Here is a 19395-nt window from a genome sequence, read left to right on the forward strand (position 1 = left end):
CCTGTGCTCCACGACGGGAGAGGCCACAATAGTGAAAGGCCCATGTACCGCAAAAAAAAAAAAAAAAGAAAGAAAAGAAAAGAAAGGTTGCGTAGTTATGATGGGCTTCTTGGCTCAGCAGTGAAAGTATCTGCATAGACATAATGAGTAAATGCTGACCATTAATGTAACCAAAAGTTATTTAAAACTGTGTTAGGGCTTCCCTGATGGTGCAGTGGTTAGGAATCTGCTTGCCAATGCAGGGGAGACGGGTTCGAGCCCTGGTCCTAGAAAATCCCACATACCGGGGAGCAACTAAACCCGTGCACCACAATGACAGAGCCTGAGCTCTAGAGCCCATGAGCCACAACTACTGAGCCCGCGAGCCACAACTACTGAAGCCCCCGTGCTTAGAGCCCATGCTTGGCAACAAGAGAAGCCACCGCAATGAGAAGCCTGCGCACCGCAGCAAAGAGTAGCCCCCGCTCGCCGCAACGAGAGAAAGCCCCCGTGCACCAACAAAGACTCAAAAATAAAATAAAATTAAATAAATAAAATAAAAATAAATTTAAAAATAAAAATAAATTTAAAAAAATAAAAAAGCTGCCTGCCCGGGCTGACTGTGCTGTTTCTGCACGTAGGCCCCTCCTCCGTCTGTAAAAGCTCTTGCCCACTGACCTCAGTCGGGGGGAGTTGGCCTTTGGACAGGAGTCCGCCCCCATCCCTGGTTGCCGGCAGCCAAAATCAAGCAAACTTTCCTTTCCACCAACCTTGCCTCTTTACTGGCTTTTGAGCAGTGAGCAGGGAATCCCACTTTCAGTTACAATATGAAAGGTGCTCCGGGGTTATCAACACACTCACTTGAAACATAAAATGGGGTTGCTACTGATGGTGCTCCGCACATGAGGCTGAAAAGGTGAGCGTGGTGGGCCAGCCTTCCATGCCATATGCAGTGAGGTCGTATTCTCTCTGACCGGCCCTGACTCGCCCACACCTAGGGCCACAGGCTCTTATACCACCTCCCCACCTCCTCTCCTTCCCTAGCTCAGATCCACCTACGCTGCAGCCAGAAAAACCCTCTTTGGTATAAGTCTGATGACATCACTGCTTTGGTGAACAACCTTCAGTGGCTCCCTACTGCTTACAAAATTAAGTCCCATTCTTCTCCCCGGTCGCCCTACATCCTCTCCAGTTATACACCCAACCCACCTTGGTAGCCATTCTAGGGTGTCTAGCTCGCTTCAAACTTATTCCACCTGGGGAGTAGGGGTGGGGACACAGGACACTGAGAAATGTTCGTTTTTACCTTATGCTCTTCTGCATTGTTTCCATTTTTCACCAAAAAGCAGGTATCCCTTTTTATGACTTTAAAAAAAAAAACCAAAAACCCTAAACATAACTAAATAACCCAACAGATTTAACATGGAGAAAACATGGTATCCACTTCCAAAATCGAATCGAAGGGTGTGTTACTTGCCAGGACTTCGATCTTGAAGTCGTCCATCACGTATTTCCAGTACTGGGAGCACTTGATGCTGAAGGGGTCAAAGGTCAGGCTTTCCATGGGGGCGACCAGGCTGTCCACCCTGCACAGCACATCGTCGATGCGCTTGGGATCCCCAGTCACTGCTTTTAGCTCTGAACCAAATATGTTGTAGAATTCCTCCATGACCTGTCCGATCAAACAAAACAATGAGGAGGTCACCACTTGGTTTTCTCATGCCTGCTCTAACGACCAGCGGGTTGCATATCTAGGTTTACCTGAGGGCAAGAGTCTGGTCACACAGGTAACCTCCTCCCTTTGGAGTACCAAAACCTAATCCCTTTGGTACTATGCCCACTGCACAAAGGACCAGTTCCAGATGCCCTGACACAGCTTACAAAGTCTGCACGCTCAGGTCCCTACCTACTGCTTCCACGTCCTCCCATACTGCTCGCCCCCGCCGCCTCGCAGCCACCCCGGGCCTCTTTCAGTCCCACGTTCCTTTCTGTCTCAGGGCCTTTGCACCTGCAGTGTGAAACGCCAGGTACCTACTACTCATTATGAAATATGCCTTCATCAAGTCCGACCCTTTAGAACAGGCCAGGCCCCTGTGCACACTTCCACAGCCCCCTCTAGTCTTCTCTCTTAGCACTCACCTCAGCTGTAGCTATGCATCTGTGCGATTATTGTCTACCATGTTTCTCTTCTACTGGACTGTAAGCTCCATGAGCCATAGACTATGTACAGACGGGGCTGGCTTCATAGGTGTGGGACCCGGGCCGGCACACAGGGCCCCAGGCTCCAGAGGGTCCCATGCTGGGTTTAAGGCTCTGCTGTTACCATCTTGAAATTCTCAATCATTTTGTCTCTGAACTTGTGTTTTGTAAATGAAGTCTCGGGGGACAATCGGGCACATGTGTGAGCAGAGGCGATAAGCGAAATCTGCATGTGTGCTGTTCACAACACCCTACTGACATGCAGCGTGTGAGGTCCCATGAGCAGAGAATCCTGGTGGAGCCATGATGCGCGAGAGGTCAGGGAGACTCAGGGCCGGTACCGGTCGGCGTGTGGCGGCTGCGGTGAGTGAAGGACACCAACAGCTCAGAGAGGCCACCTTCTCCTTTCAAAACAGAGCTCGCTTCCAACGCAGACAAAGAAGGCTAAGAAACACCCCCGACCAAGGAACCCAACCTCCCATATGGCTTCTCAGCCCTGTACTTCACCGCATCGGCCAACTATTCACGCTGAACATGACGACACAGAAGGAGTGATGGAGACAGGAAAGCCCACAACTCCTTCTCCTCTCAGCCCTCCTTCCCCATCAGTGAGCTGAAGCAGAGAACGCGGGTGGGACTGCACACACCAAGAAGTGAAGTGAAACCAGCCGAGTCGGTCATGTGAAGCGTTTACATCTGCACTTAAGAGCTGCGAAATAGGGACTTCCCTGGTGGCGCAGTGGTTACGAATCCGCCTGCCAATGGGTTCGAGCCCTGGTCCGGGAAGATCCCACATGTCGTGGAGCAACTAAGGCCGTGTGCCACAACTACTGAGCCTGCGCTCTAGAGCCTGTGTGCCACAACTACTGAGCCTGCGCTCTAGAGCCGGCGAGCCACAGCTACTGAATCCCGCACGCCTAGAGCCCGTGCTCCGCAACAAGAGAAGCCACCGCAGTGAGAAGCACGCGCACCGCAACGAAGACACAATGCAGCCAAACAGAAATAAATAATAAATTTATTTTAAAAAAAGAAAGAGCTGCAAAATACAAACTGTGTCATTTCAGTGATTCCACACACCAGACAAACGCCCTTCTCTTTGCACGTTAAGCTGACACTGTACAATATAAAGAAGAGCCGTAAAATTCATGCAAATAATTTAAATGTTTAATTTTCTTTTACTTTCTTTTCTTTACTTTGCTACAGTCGTAACAAACCAACAAACAAGGCCATGCCAAGGCAAGACATGTCAGAAGGAAAAGGTTTTATATTTTAAGACTTTTAACAGCATTTTTTTTCCTGCTTATTGAATACGGCATCAACATTTCTGTTTGCCCCGGGCACTGCGGTCACACAGCCAGCCCTCGTCTTTGCTCATCATCATTTCTCTAGCAGCAGGGACAAGTGCCTGGCACGTTGTGAGTGCTTGATAAATATTCAGAGAATAAATGAATGGATGGACCTTCATGAGACAAGGACTGGCTAATTCAGCCCATCAGCCACTAAGCCTTGCGTACATTCATTCAAAAGAGAGTGGGATCAGATAAACAGGAAGCACTGGCAGATAGACGGGTAGTCATTGTGGCAATGGCAGGGATGATGTGGCTTCAGGGGAGAGAAGGTCTCAGACTGCCTTTGAGGAATTCCAACGTTTAATGAAAAGACAGAGGGGGAAGGTTTTGCAAAAGACACTGAGAAGGCGTGGCCAGAGTCAAAAGAAAACCAAGACATGGAAGCAACCTACATGTCCATCAACAGAGGAATGGATAAAGAAGATGTGGTACATATATATACAATGGAATACTACTCAGCCCTAAAAAAGAATGAAATTTTGCCATTTGCAGCCACATGGATGGACTTGGAGGGTAGTCTGCTAAATGAAATCAGAGAGAGAAAGACAAATACTACATGATAATCATTTACATGTGGAACCTAAAAAATACAACAAACTAGTGACTATATAACAAAAAAGAAACAGACTCACAGAGAACAAACTAGCTGTTACTAGAGGTGGGGAGGGGCAATATAGAGGTGGGGAGTAAGAGGTACAAACTGTTAGGTTTAAAATAAGCTACAAGGGGCTTCCCTGGTGGCGCAGTGGTTGAGAGTCCGCCTGCTGATGCAGGGGACACGGGTTCGTGCCCCGGTCCGGGAAGATCCCACATGCCGCGGAGCGGCTGGGCCCGTGAGCCAAGGCTGCTAAGCCTGCGCGTCTGGAGCCTGTGCTCCGCAACACAAGAGGTCACAACCGTGAGAGGCCCACGTACCGGAAAAAAAAAAAAAAAAAACAAGCTACAAGGATATATTGTACAACATGGGGAATATAGCCAATATTTCATAATTATAAATGGAGTATAAGCTTTAAAAACTGTGAATCACTATACTGTACACCTGTAACTTATACAACGTTGTACATCAACTATATTTCCTTTTTTTTAAATTAAAAGATAAAGAAAACCAAGGGAATTCCCTGGCAGTTCAGGGGTTAGGACTCGGCACTTTCACTGCTGTGGGCCCATGGTTCAATCCCTTGTCAGGGAACTAAGATCCCACAAGCCTCGCAGTGCAGCCAAAAAAGAAAAGAAAAGAAAAGGAAAGGAAACCAAAAGCAGGGAGAGAAAGAGGGCTGTCACAAAACTCAAGGGAGAGCTGCAAAGGTCAGGTGTGCTCTGGGACATTCCGGTACATTCTGTCTGCTCTGCAGGCTTTTCTCCCGGCCAGGCCCCCTCTGCCTCCCACCTGACATGGAGAGGCCCACTGTCAAAAGCCAAACTGCCTTCCATCGGGCAAATCCCAGCTCTAACCACCTGTGCATGCATTGAAGAGAACGCCCCCAAGCCCCCCCACCCCACCTGCAGGATGTCGTAGAGATCCTGGCAGATGGTGGCCATGTAATCTGTTCTCTCGAACAGCCGTTTCCGATCAAACTCCCACCGAGCTTCTCTCCCTGAAGCCTCGATCTTGGCCCGGACATCGAAATAGGCCTTTTTCCACATGTTGAGGGTGTTCCTGGCCTCCAAGGTTTTATGTTGCGCACTCGCTCGGTTTTCTCTGGGAAGCAAAGAGATGCTGTGATGGGCAGGAGGGTCTGAGCCGTAAGGGATCTGAGCCACACTCCCCACTCCCCGGGGGAAGCAGGCTTCTAAGGGGACAATTCTAAACAAGGAGCGGAGCCCCTCTGATGTCATGGTCTCACTGCAGAAACCTCCCCGGGTGAGCTGCTGTTCTGATGAAACTGGCAGGGATGTGACTGGTGGGGTTGCGGGCAGGATCCCAAGCCGCGGCCCAGGCTGACCTTTGATGCAGCTGCCCCCACCTGCAATGTGCACAGCCTGGTAAGCTTTCTGTTTGAGCTGGAAGGGGAGCAGGTGGCCTTGGGTCCTAAGCCGGAAGCAACAGTGGAGTAAAATGATGATGCTGAGATTTTGGTACCTATTTCACTTATATAGATTGTTTTTTAAGAAAGTTAAAAAAAAAAAAGGGAATTCCCTGGCGGTCCAGTGGTTACGACTCCATGCTTCCACTGTAGGGGGCACGGGTTCGTTCGCTGGTTGAGGAACTAAGATCCTGCATGTCGAGGAGCCCGGCCAGAAAAAAAAAAGAAAGTAAAAAAATGATCTGTGTCTCCTTCCACATTTGATCCTCAGAGGTTGTTCCACCTGAGGGGGTCTGGGGTCCAGGAGTGAGGTTCCCTTGGACGATCTGCCTCGGTCTCTCCAAGGATAACCAAGGAAGACGGTACTGAGTAATCCACACCATGGAGTATTATTTGGCCATAAAAAGGAATGAAACACCGATGCAAACTGCACCATGGATGAACCTAGCAAACCTGATGCTGAGGCAGAGGAGCCAGTCACAGAAGACCACACGTTGTATGATTCCACGTGCGTGAATGTTCAGAAGAGGCGAATCCACAGAGACAGAGAGTACATCAGTGGCTGCCCAGGGCTGGGGGGTTGGGGAGGGTGGGAGGGAAGCTAAAGGGGACAAGATTTCTTTCTGGGACGAAGAAAATATTCTAAAATCATTGATGGCTATGGATGCACATCTCTGTGAATATACTAAAAGCATTAAATTGTACTTTTTAAACAGGTGGCTTGTATGGTGTGTGAATTATGTTTCGATAAAGTTGTTTAAGATCTTAAGAAGAACACAGTGCCTTTACTTCTTACCTGAACAAAGTCCGAAGATTCACCACTTTGCAGACTCTCTCCGCGATTTCCCAGGCAACGCGCTCCATGAGCGAAATCATCCTCTCGTCTTTATTGTAGTGTCGGGAGATGATCCACACCATCCTCAGGGCATTCATCATGGAGGGGATTGTTTCCAAGACAACGTGAAAGCTAGATCCATGCGTTATGTTCTAACCAGAGAGGCACATGTAAAAGAGAGAAAAAGCAAGCCACCTTCGCCTTGGGGCCAACAGTGTAAGAAAGCAAGAAGTGTGCAGGAAATTTCCCTCTTCTTTTTTTTTTATTTAAAAGGTATTTTAATTAAATGTAAGTGTATTTCTGGGTTTTAGTACTTGCAGAAAAAACGGGCTTCTGTTTAAGGTCTCTCAACTTAAAAAAAATTTTTTTTGCATCCTTTTGCATATTCTTTTCCATTCTGATTTATCACAGGATATTAAATATCGTTCCCTGTGCTCTACAGTAGGACCTTGTTGTTTATCCATTCTGTATATACACAGTTTGCACCTGCTAATCCCAAACTCCCACTCTTACTCTCTCCCCCTTGGCAACCACCAGTCTGTTCTCTATGTCCCTGATTTTGTTTCTGTTTCATAGATAGGTTCATTTGTGTCATATTTTAGATTCCACATATAAGTGATATCATGTGGCATTTGTCTTTCTCTTTCTGATTTACTTCACTTAGTATGATAATCTCTAGTTGCATCCATGTTGCTGCAAACGGCATTATTTCATTCCCTTTTATGGCTGAGTAGGACTCCATTGTGTATATGTACCACATCTTCTTTAGCCATTCATCTGTCGATGGACACTTTGGTTGTTTCCATGTCTTGGCTGTTGTGAATAGTGCTGCTATGAACATTGGGGTGATGTATCTTTTTGAATTATAGTTTTGTCTGGATATATGCCCAGGAATGGGACTGCTGGATCATATGGTAGCTCTATTTTTAGTTTTCTGAGGAACCTCCATACTGTTTTCCACAGTGGCTGCACCAACTTACATTCCCACCAACAGTGTAGGACATTCTTCCTAATTTAAAAAAAGTCCTCATTATGGGAGAAAATGTTTAACAAACAAAAGAAGTTTGAAATAGGTCTGTAGGTGCTGACATGGAAAGATAAGATTTACAATTAAAGTTAATAAAGCAATTTTCAGACGTGTATATGAAGTATGGTGTGTATATACATATTATATACATATATAATTATACTATATTTAGTGGCAAGAGCGCCACTGAATGAATCAAAGCTGGCATTCTAGAGGTGACCTAGAGGTGCCAATGTTTTCTAGGGTATGTGTCCCCCAGCAGGAAGGGAGATGATTTTGACAGCACTCAAAACTTTAAAAAAATATAGAGACTTCCCTGGTGGCGCAGTGGTTAGGAATCCGCCTGCCAATGCAGGGGACACGGGTTCAATCCCTGGTCTGGGAAGATCCCACGTGCCTCGGAGCAACTGGGCCTGTGCGCCACAACTACTAAGCTTGCGCTCTAGAGCCTGTGAGCCACAACTACTGAGCCCGCATGCCACAACTACTGAAGCCCGCATGCCTAGAGCCCATGCTCCACAACAAGAGAAGCCACCGTAATGAGAGGCCTGTGCACTGCAGCAAAGAGTAGCCCTCGCTCACTGCAACTAGAGAAGACCCAATGCAGCCAAAAATATAATTATTAATTAATTTTTTTTAATTTTTAAAATACCACAAACCACATCAAAAGTCAAATGACACAAGAAAATTTTTTTAAATAAATAAATAAATATATATATATATATACATATATATATACACATACATATATATATATATATATATATACTTATTTTACTGCGTATTAGAAACTACTGGTATATCAAACCTATGACTGCACAGGTATGATTGTTTGAGGCTAAATTACACACACACACGTACAAATTTAAAGTCAACTTAAAGAGGCACTTCCCTGGTGGTCCAGTGGGTGAGAGTCCATGCTCCCAATGCAGGGGGCCCGGGTTCGATCCCTGGTCGGGGAACTAGATCCCGCATGCATGCCACAACTAAGAGTTCTCATGCCACAACTAAGACCTGGCACAGCCAAAATAAGTCAATAAATAAAATACATATTTTTAAAAAGTCAACTTACAGAAAAGTAAGTTTCAGATGCACAAAGGGTGGCAAAAATGACAGAAGTGATGCCTGAGTGACGTAAGCGTGACTCTCACTGATCTTTGCAAGCCACTCATTTTGCAGAGACGATAAATAAATCTCAGAGAAGGAAATGATGTTGCCACTAACATCAACTCCATGGCAGGTTCCACTTGGACCTCAAGCCCTCAGATTTGATCACTTGTTGTACCTCTTATACAGGACCACATAGATCCTTATCCGTGGACCACTCATACAGTTGCTGGACAGTTGCTTCCCTGATACTACTCTTGACGTACTAAGTGCTTTGCAGTCATAAGTTCATTTGAACCTTCCAGCAACCATTTGAGGTAGGTTCTCTCGTGATCCCAGCTTTCCAGAGAAAGAAACAGGCTCAGAGAGGTCACGTATGCAGATGTGGGATACTCAGGACCTGGGCCTGTACCTCTACAGCGCTTCACCACACACATATTAACCCCTCAGCAACACAAACAGGACTTTTACTGGTCTCATTATTGGGACAAGAGTAACGACTCCTGGCCTTGGAATAAGGTACTGTGCATGATAAATCAGAGGGGAGGGGAATCCTGAAAAAGGAAATTACACTTGTGCACTGCTGGTGGGAATGTAAAATGGTGCAGTCACTGAGGAAAAGAGTTAAACATAGAATCTTCATAGACGGTTAAACACAGAATTATCAGACAGTTAAACATAGAATTACCAGATGTCCCAGCAATTCTACTCTTGGGTATATGCCCAAAAGAATTGAAAGCACAGACTCAAACAAATATCTGTATACCCATATTCATAGCAGCATTATTCACAATAGCCAAAAGGCGGAAATAACCCAAATGTCCATCAACAAAAGAATGGACAAACAAAATGTGGTGTATACATACAGTGGAATGTTATGGAGCCCTAAAAAGCAATGAGATTCTGACATATAATTACAGCATGGAGGAATCCTGAAAACATTATGTTGAGTGAAGTAAACCAGACACAGAAGGGCAAAGACGGTATGATTCCATTTCTATGAAATACCTAGAAGAGGCAAATTCAGAGAGACAGAAATTAGAAAAGAGGTTACCAAGGGCTGGCGGAAGTCGGAGTTGTTTAAAGGGATGCTGAGTTTATGTTGGGGATGGTGAAAAAGTTCCGCACATAGATAGTGACGAGGGGTACCCAGCAATGGGTATATGTATTTAATGCTACTGAACTCTTACAAGTGGCTGAATAATAAATATCACGTTATACATATATTACTACAATTTTATAAATGCTGACCAAACAAAAGGAAGTTAAAGCCGTGTGAAATCTAGTTTACAGAGTCGACTTTCCAAAGCACAGTGCCCCCGGCCTACTTTGAAGTGACGTTCCACGGTGGAAAGAAACCGCACGTTGTCGGAGGCCTCCATGTGCAACTTGAACAATTCAGTTAAGACGGGCTGCAGGCTGGCCACAAGCATAGAATCGGATTCCTTGATCACATCCAAGACTTTTCTGACTACTGGAAGCTTTGTTTGTTCATGGAGTGCACTTAGGGTGGTACTTCTTTCTCGCCAGAATTCAATTTCGGCCAGAGGACCATTACCCTGAGAGGTGACAGGAGCACACACACAGCATCCTCATTAGTGGGCAGTCCACACTGCGGTTGTCCCTCCAGCATCCATGCCTCTCTTCCCAAACGCTCTAGTTAGGGGCTAATCCATACAAGGACTTCGGGGGTGGGCACTTGACCTAGGATGATCCAGTCAGAGTGAATCTCAGGACTCCAGTTGGGAATGGTAGACACTCCGTCTTTCTCTGGACAAGGTGGTATGTGGATGTGGGGTCAGAAACTATTACCAGTTGCCACCATGAAGGAAACCAGCCTGAGGAGGAAGCCCCCTCAGAGAGGAGTTTGGAACCAAGAAATTAACTGAGCAACACAGCTAGAGTGCCAGAGTCTTGATCAAACCATACCTGAATCCAGAACTGCCTCTAGACTTTTCAGTTATGTGAGCCAACAAATCCTCTTTCTTATTTCAGCCAGCTGAGTTGGGTTTCCTGGTTGGTTTGTTTTTTTAAGTTTTAGTCCAAACATCCTGACCCATACACAGTATTATCTTTATCAATAACAGAGAGTCACCTATTAGCACACTAACCTCAGAAAGCCCAAGAATGACATCTTGGGTATGTTTACTTTGATATTTTTAAGGAGATCACAAAACAGTAAGAAAAGAGGCTAGATTGCTCAGATCCGCAGACCCCTGGCTCGTTCTCGGGAGGGCAAGCATGAACTGGATCAGGGATCTTCAAAAGCTTCGCACACATTACCTGAGGCGTCTTTTTTATCTGGCCCTCAAGAGCTACTGATATCTGATTCAACCAGTTTATCACGCACTGCTCCAAAATTTCCACGGTTTCTGGGTCAGCTGCCAGGTCAGACACCTCTCCCTCTACACTGATGCTTGGCATTTCTAACTTGATCTCACCTAGTAGAATAAAAATGGTCAGTCAGCCACTAGTTTGGGGAAAATGATTATAGACAATGAGGTTCAAGTTAATCAGCTGGCTCTTCTCTCCAGACATCAGTATATGGCCTGGTACTTCCCTGTCCTAATATTTCTATATCTCATTCTCTCTCATTAGAATGTAACTAAAACACTTTGGATAATTAGATCATTGCTCCGGTGTTAAGCTCGATCAAAATGATTTAGCTATTTAAGACGGTCCTGAGTTTACAACCTAAGTGACGTCAATTTAAAAATTGAACAAACAGGGACTTCTCTGGTGGTCCAGTGGGTAAGAATCCACCTTCCGATGCAGTTTTGCTCCCTGGTCGGGGAACTAAGATCACACATGCCATGGGGCAACTAAGCCCACGCGCCGCAACTACTGACCTGCGCCCTCTACAGCCCATGCGCCACAACTGGAGAGCCCACATGCCACAACTACTAAGCCCGCATGCTCTGGAGCCTGTGTACTACAACTAGAGAGCCCACACGCCACAACGAAAGATCCCATGTGCCGCGATGGAGATCCCGCAGGTTGCAACTAAGACCCAATGCAGCCAAATAAAATAAAATAAAATTAAATTAAAAATTGAACAAACAACCAGAGCTCAACAGATATTCGAGAAAGCCTCCAGCTTGAAACAGACAGTCCAAGAATAAATCAGAAACAATGACTTCAGAGGAAATTGAAAGAATGTAAAGGACAAAAAAAATGTTTTCATCCCAACTATTAGTCTCAGAGATTTGAGACAACACAGCATCCAGCAAACAAGAACAGAATGCTATGGAAAAGGTACAATCACAGAATAAGAGGTCTTAAAAATTAAAAAGATGATAGCTGATGTGAAAAGTCCAGTCAAAATTTGTGAAGGTAAAAGTTGAGGAACTCTTCAGGAAAGTAGAATACACAGACAGAGAGATGGAAAATGCAAGTGAAAAGATAGGAAACACAATCAACAGCACATATCCAACAGGAATATTAACAAAAGAAAACAGAGACAAATAGTGGAGGAAATTATCAAGAGAATTTTTCATACTGAAAGGCTAGGTCTTCAGACTGAAAATACAGAATGCTTAGCAAACTGAATCTCATAGAGTACTTAGCAAAATGAACGGAAAAAGAACCGCCAAAGGCCCATCACTCTCCCTGCCCGAAATGCCCTTGCTCCCCAACTCCACCTACCAATGCCTTGCTCATCCTTTCAGATGAGGTCAAATGCTGCCTCCTTCAGGAAGTCCTCTTTGATTCCCCCACCACTTCTCCAATATGGTCTCACTCTTCCAAGCCCTAAAGACCCTAATATCTCTCTCAAGCTCCTTATTCTGCCATAGTGCTTTGGGCACCAGATTATAAGATCCTTGAGGACAAGGATTCATCATTCTTCATTCCTCTTTGTGTTTCTTACAATGTCCAGCTTGGTGTCTTTCATATCACGAGCAGGTGAACAAGAACGATCATAAATTAAAACAATAAAAAAAAACTCCTGAACTCTTAAATTCTTCTTAAAGTAACGCATCCTGCTTAACTAAGGAGGAGAAAAATAAAGCCTTACCTTCAAGTTGCTGCATTGTTCTTTGAATATTACTTGCAAATTTCTGGATGTTCATTAAAAATTCATCCCGTATTAATTGAGTGCTGTGATATTCTACTGCTTGCCCAGGCATGCTAGTTAGGTCTATGTTGTACTCAAAGGAGTCCAAGACTTCTCCAGATGTGAATCCCAGGCTCGCATCCTTGTGCTGACTGAAGGACAAGGCTGGCAAGAAAACCTGAAAAGCCAAGTTTAAGAATCAAATCATTTGTACCATTTTTTTAGATTCCACATATAAGTGATATCATATGGTATTTGTCTTTCTCTGTCTGACTTACTTCACTCAGTATGACAATTCCTCGGTCCATCCATGTTGCTGCAAATGGCATTATTTCGTTCTTTTTTATGGCTGAGTACAAATGAACTTATTTACCAAACAGAAATAGAGTCACCAATGTAGAAAACAAACTTATGATTACCAGGGGAGAAAGCAGAGGGAGGAGGGATAAATCGGGAGATTGGGATTGACATATACACACTACTCTATATAAAATAGATAATAGGGCTTCCCTGGTGGCGCAGTGGTTGGGAGTCCACCTGCCGATGCAGGGGACACGGGTTCATGCCCCGGTCCGGGAAGATCCCACATGCTGTGGAGCGGCTGGGCCCGTGAGCCATGGCCGCTGAGCCTGCGCGTCCGGAGCCTGTGCTCCGCAATGGGAGAGGCCACAGCGGTGAGAGGCCCGTGTACCGCAAAAAAAAAAAAAAGATAATAAGGACCTACTGTATAGCACAGGGAACTCTTCTCAATACTCTGTAATGACCTATATAAGAAAAGAATCTAAAGGAGTGGATACATGTATATGTATAACCGAGTCACTTTGCTGTACAGCAGACTAATGCAACATTGTAAATCAACTATACTCTAAGAAAAATTTTTAAAAGAAGAAGCAAATCACACATCATGTTCAATAATTCATGCACTTAAGTTGCCTCTGGATTTGAATACGCTATAATAGAAAGTAACAATACAGTGACAAAGTGAACTACTCCAGCCCAGAGCACAGATCTAAAGAAAGAGAAATTATATTTGACTGAGAATGGCCCAAGGGTAAAGAGTTTGAACCAAACCTGAGGTGACTACCCAGAAGATAATACTGTATTTCTTTAGCTGCTGCCAGCCACAGGGCAGCTGAGTTAGAAACGATGGCACAGGGAAGCGAGAACTGTGTGTTAACCCATCAGCTAAGCTCCAAGCTTGTGTGAAGGTTAAAATAAAGAAGATACTGAGCACGCAGTCTTTGGGAAATTGAGTTGACAGAAGCATGAATTTATGAAATCACTTGAATACAATTACATAACTTACCCTCACATAGAAAGTGATGTACAAATGCCCACAGGTTGGTTGGCTTGTTTGTTTGTTTGGTGGGTTGGTTGATTGGGTTGGATTTTGATTTTTAGTTTTGCCCGTTTTTCTTAAAATTTGATACGTCTTTTAAGACTCTTTTAATCTACATGTACTTCCAATTTATTGAAGAACTCAGAAGGTTTTGAGTCTCCCAGCCTGGATTTTGCTGACTGCACACTCATGGTGGAACTCAACAAGCTCCTCTTGTCTTTTCCTGCAAATTGGCAGCTGGGTCCAGAGACTGGCTCAGAATCCCTTTGCCAAGACTACTGGTGTTTCTTCTATCAGGAGACAAATAATGTTTGGTATTTCTCTCTTTTGGGGAGGTTGGTTTTTTGGTTTTGGGGGGTTTTTGGGCCACCCAATGAGGCATGCAGGATCTTAGTTCCCCAACCAGGGATCGAACCTGGTTCCGCTGCAGTGGAAGTGCAGAGTCCTAACCACTGGACCGCCAAGGAAGTCCTCTCTCTTCCTTTTTTTCTTTTTTTTGATTTTAGCATCCATTGATGTTCAATACCTAGATCCTTCAACACACTGAGAGCTGCACTACTGAAATAGTCTCATTCTAAACTTTTTTTTAATAGCTGAAATGCTTTTATAAAGAGACACTTCTCTTATCTATTTGATTATCCAGTTCATATAGAGAAGGCAGAATAAATGGTTAGAGCCTTCCCTTTTTTGCCCAATTTTCAAAAATAATAAATTGGCCCCCTATCATCCTGCCCCCTAGTTTCCCCCTCATCTCATTCTCCTCCTTCTATATTCTCTCTCTTGGTTGTTTCATCCAGTCCCTTGGCTTCACACCCTGTCAGTGCTCCCGTTTTGTAAAGGATCTCTCTGGTTGGCATGTGCAGAATATAGTGTAGGGGCAAAAGTAGAAGCTGGGAAATCTATCAGGAGGCAACTGCAATAGTCCCGGCAAAAGGCAACACTGAGGTCTTCCTGGCCACCCTATCCAAAATTTCAAAAGCCTTACTTTTACCACCTGCCAACATTTCCTAACCCCCTTCCCAGCTTCATCTTTCTCCTGAACTCCTGTCACTATCTAACACACTGTATATTTTCTCATTGATCTTGTTTAACGTAAATCTTCCTGACTAGGATGTAAGGTCTGTGAGGCACAGACCTTGACTATGTTGATTACTGCTATAGAATACAGTAAATGCTCAATAAATATTTCTGGAAGAACCGCTTGAGTTCTCCCCTGAGCTCCAGACTTATACATCCTGCTGCACACCTCAACTTGGATGTCTAGGAGGCATCTCAAGCTTAACATATGCAAAATAGAGTTCTGGGGTTTTTCTCCAGATCCCTCCACCCCACCACCCCCATCTCAGTAATGACTTCCAAATCTCCCTGCTTGTTCAAACACAAACCCTAGGAATCATTCTGGATGCTCTTTCCCTAAACCTCCATATCCAAGTCATCAGCAAGTCCTGTTGGCTCCATGCCCAACATATTCTTGATGCTGTCTGCTTCCCGCTCCCTCCCCGGGTTGAACTCCGGAGCCTAAACCACCATCATCCACCACTTGGATGTTTCCATAGCCTGCTATTAGGTCTCCTGGTCCCATACACTCTCGCCCCTGCATATGTTGTGCACACAACGGCCAGAAGAAAAATGCAAACCAGATCATTTTATTCCCGTGCTTCAAACCTACCTTCCTTTCCCAACTTCCCTCACTACTCTCCAGCTGCACTGGTCCTCCTTCTGTGGCTGGAGCAAGCTAAGTCTGCTCCTGCCTCAGGACCTTTGCATGTGCTGTTTTCTCTGCCCAGGATGCTCTTCCTGCAGATCCTCACGTTTGATGCCTTCACCTCATTCCCCCCTCAATTCAATGCCACTTCCTCAGAGGGGTCTTTCCTGACCACCTCAGTCCCACCCTATTACATATCCCTAATAGCTTACCATTAGTGAATAAGGCTGCTTATGGGCTATTTTACTGGTTGTCTATAAAGAAAGCTCCGATGTCACCTCCCCAGCAAGGTTGCCCCTTACCACCACCCCCTGCACACACACACACACACACACACACACAGGCACAAGCACACACGCATGAACAGGTCATTTCTATCACATTACTAGGGTTTATTTCCCTAATGCCACCTGTCACTACCTGATATTTTCCAGTTTATGTGTTGGTGTTTGGTGTCCTTCCCCCAGTATAACCTCCCATAGCACAGGGCTGTCATCTGTCCTGCTCACTGCTCCACTGTCCTCAGGGCCCAGGACAGCACCTGGAATCTAAGAGCTGCTGGCCACCTCTTTGTGGAATCAATGAATTAGATGGCCTTACTCTTTTTTTTTTTTTTTTTTTTTTTTTTTTTTTTTTTTTTGCGGTACGCGGGCCTCTCACTCTTGTGGCCTCTCCCGTTGTGGAGCACAGGCTCCGGACGCGCAGTCTCAGCAGCCCTGGCTCACAGGCCCAGCCGCTCTGTGGCATGTGGGATCTTCCCGGACCGGGGCACGAACCCGCGTCCCCTGCATCGGCAAGCGGACTCTCAACCACTGCGCCACCAGGGAAGCCCTAGATGGCCTTACTCTTAAACAGTGCTGATTCTTTTTTCCGTCCGTACTTACCTGACATATAATATCCTTCAGGAGACCAAGCACATGTGAATTTATAATTCCATACTCCAGCGTTTTGGGCATAATTTCCACAGCTTCCTTCATGTCTGTCGCCTCAGAGATGGTCTCTAAACAGGAACAGATTTGGGGAATGAAATGAGGAGGGAATCGGACACAGCTAACATTTCCAAGTGTACGGGAACCAGCTCCTCCCTCGCAAGTAACTACAAAGGAATGTTCCAGGCACAGGTCAGGATATGCGCTCATTGAGAAATAAATACATGCTGAGGGTCGTGCTGTGGTTCAGAGGTTCACACAAGCAGCACCCAAGAGCCACACACGTGACCTGATCTAGTTGGGGCATCTACAGCTGAACAAGGAAAGAAACACTTTGGATTTTCTAGAAACGTTTCTTGGGCTCCTTGCTTTCCTCTGTCTCCCCACTCCCAGCCATGCCTCCCCAGTTCATCACCAAAGTACCTTTCAAGTCATGGGCTTTTTGGGAGGTTTTTTGTTGTTTTTTTCTTTATTTTTTGGCCACACCGCACAGCTTGCAGGATCTTAGTTCCCCGACCAGGGATCAAACCCGGGCCCTGGCAGGGAGAGCACCGAGTCCTAACCACTGGGCCACCAGGGAACTCCCAAGTCACGGGGTTTTAAAAGACAAGTTTGGGAACAGTCTACCTCTCGGCCAGGTTTTCCTTGATGTGCACTCACTCCCTCCCCGTCTCCCCACCACCCCCCTGATCAAAAAATCAGTCAGCACCAATCAGCTCAGTAGACATTTTAAAGGTCCCTTGGACCCTTCTCTCAATTTAACTGGGAAACACAGCAAACATATCAACTGCAATTATATCACAAGCTTCAGTCTACATGCCCTTCCCTGCATCTGTGTAGACGCGCACTCTTCTTTACCTAATAGGTTTCTCTCTATCAGATGCTTCTTTACTGAAATAAATTTACTTAAAGGGAAACTATGTAAAAACTAAGTATGAGAAAAGAAAGAAAGCTTTACATCAGTGAAAGATAACTGTAAAAAAAAATATGATATGAGTAAACAGTAATAAAGTCAGGGTAAATGCCATTCCCACCCTGCCCAAAGCTGATTATTGTTGTTACAGTAAGTCCCCTACATACGAACCTTCAGGTGGAGAACTTTCAAAGGTGCGAACGTGCATCTGGTTCCAGCAAGGAACCAGCACCTGTGCCATCAACGTCAGGCATGAGTGCAATGGCAGCTTGCCCTCCATCTCCTGTTGCTGACGACCCTTCAGCTCTACCATCTCCCACCCCCCTCCCTCCTCCAGTCAGTAACTCTTCCCGCCTGTTCACTCGATGCCAGCCCCTGTGTGCCAGCTGTTGTAACTGTACTACTGTACTTTTCAAGGGTACAGATTAAAACTGCTTTCTTTATTTTTTGTGTTTATGTATTATTTGCGTGAAAAGTATTATAAACCTATTACAGTGCAGTACTATACAGCCAATTGTGTTAGTTAGGTACCTAGGCTAACTTTGTTGGACTTACGAACCAACCAGACTTACGAACACGCTCTCAGAACAGAATTCATTCATATGTAGGGGACTTACTGTATTGGGTTGTGATTACTGTTAAAAGGGAAGCATTGGGCTTCCCTGGTGGCGCAGTGGTTAAGAATCCGCCTGCCAATGCAGGAGACACGGATTCGATCCCTGGTCCGGGAAGATCCCACATGCCGTGGAGCAACTAAGTCCCTGTGCCACAACTACCGAACCCCGTATGCCTAGAGCCCGTGCTCCGCAACAAGAGAAGCCAAAGCAATGAGAAGCCCGTGCACCGCAACGAAGAGTAGCCCCCGCTCACCACAACTAAAGAAAGCCCACGCTCAGCAACGATGACCCAGTGCGGCCAAAAATAAATAAATAAATAAATTTTAAAAAGGGAAGCACTGAGCTGAGATTGGCCCCTCCCCGGACAAGAACTGTAATGAGAGTAGCTGTCTAATGCTGAGCCTCTATCTGTCATCTTTCTTCTTATTCCCACTCACTTGGGAAGAACAAATTACAGAAGCTCAGAGCTTAGCGGTGAGGTCGTGATCCAAAGGGCCATCAAAGTTCAAAAAAGGAAAAGAAAAGCAACAGAATGTTTGTTCTAGAATTTAGGGTATGCTATGCACAGGTTGGGAGGTAGAGGCAACGGCAGAAGAAACGGGGGAAGCGCAGTCAGAGAGAGCGGAGAGTCAGCCTGGATGGTATTATACGGCAAGAGGAAGAGCAAGGGGTCAGAAGAGACCAGAGACCAATCACTCGGGCAGTGCAGTGGGAATGCACAGCGGGAACATCCAGCCAAGAAGCTACCCTGAAGGATGAACTTGGCTTCTGAGTGGCACCTCCGTCTAAAATCACACAGCCGGGACTTCCCTGGCGGTCCAGTGGTTAAGACCGGGCTTGCAGTGCACGGGGGGCAGATTCGATCCCTGGTCGGGGAGTTAGGATCCCACCTGCCATGAGGCACGGCCAAAACATTAAAAAAAATGAAATAAAATAAAATCACACAGCAATGTGGAGAAAGCCCACCAAAACTCATCTTGTAACTCAGGGTGATGTCATTTTGAATCTTCCTCTAATTGTTATAAATAGACCTAAGATGATATCTATACAGTCAATTCTCATTATTTGCAGTAGTTATGTTCTATGAAGTCACCACAAACACAGAATTAGTGGATGCTGAGCCACTGTTCCTACAGGAAATATGGGTCTAGGTTCCTGTGAACCTCTGGTCACAACATTTTCATCAACCAGCAATATAAGCAGACCTCGGAGATACTGTGGTTTTGATCCCAGATCACAATAAAGCGAATATCGCAATAAAGCGAGTCACACGGATTTTTTGGTTTCCCAGTGCAGAGGTATGTTTACACTCTGCTGT

The 19395-nt window shown here is 45.4% G+C and overlaps 1 protein-coding gene across 1 annotated transcript in view; it reads right to left on the minus strand.

Annotated features, from left to right (window-relative positions):
* DNAH10 (dynein axonemal heavy chain 10) overlaps positions 1 to 19395 on the minus strand; it is a 150398-nt gene that overhangs the window by 121860 nt on the left and 9143 nt on the right. The window contains exons 5-11 of the mRNA XM_082640324.1: positions 16503 to 16618; positions 12536 to 12752; positions 10804 to 10961; positions 9849 to 10079; positions 6348 to 6538; positions 5028 to 5226; positions 1457 to 1651 (exon numbers count right to left, since the gene is read on the minus strand). Coding sequence (XP_082496450.1) covers positions 1457 to 1651; positions 5028 to 5226; positions 6348 to 6538; positions 9849 to 10079; positions 10804 to 10961; positions 12536 to 12752; positions 16503 to 16618 — 1307 coding nt within the window. The remainder of the gene's footprint in view (positions 1 to 1456; positions 1652 to 5027; positions 5227 to 6347; positions 6539 to 9848; positions 10080 to 10803; positions 10962 to 12535; positions 12753 to 16502; positions 16619 to 19395) is intronic.

Source organism: Mesoplodon mirus, assembly GCF_964341445.2.
Source record: "Mesoplodon mirus genome assembly, chromosome: 13".
NCBI classification, from domain to species: Eukaryota; Metazoa; Chordata; class Mammalia; order Artiodactyla; family Ziphiidae; genus Mesoplodon; species Mesoplodon mirus.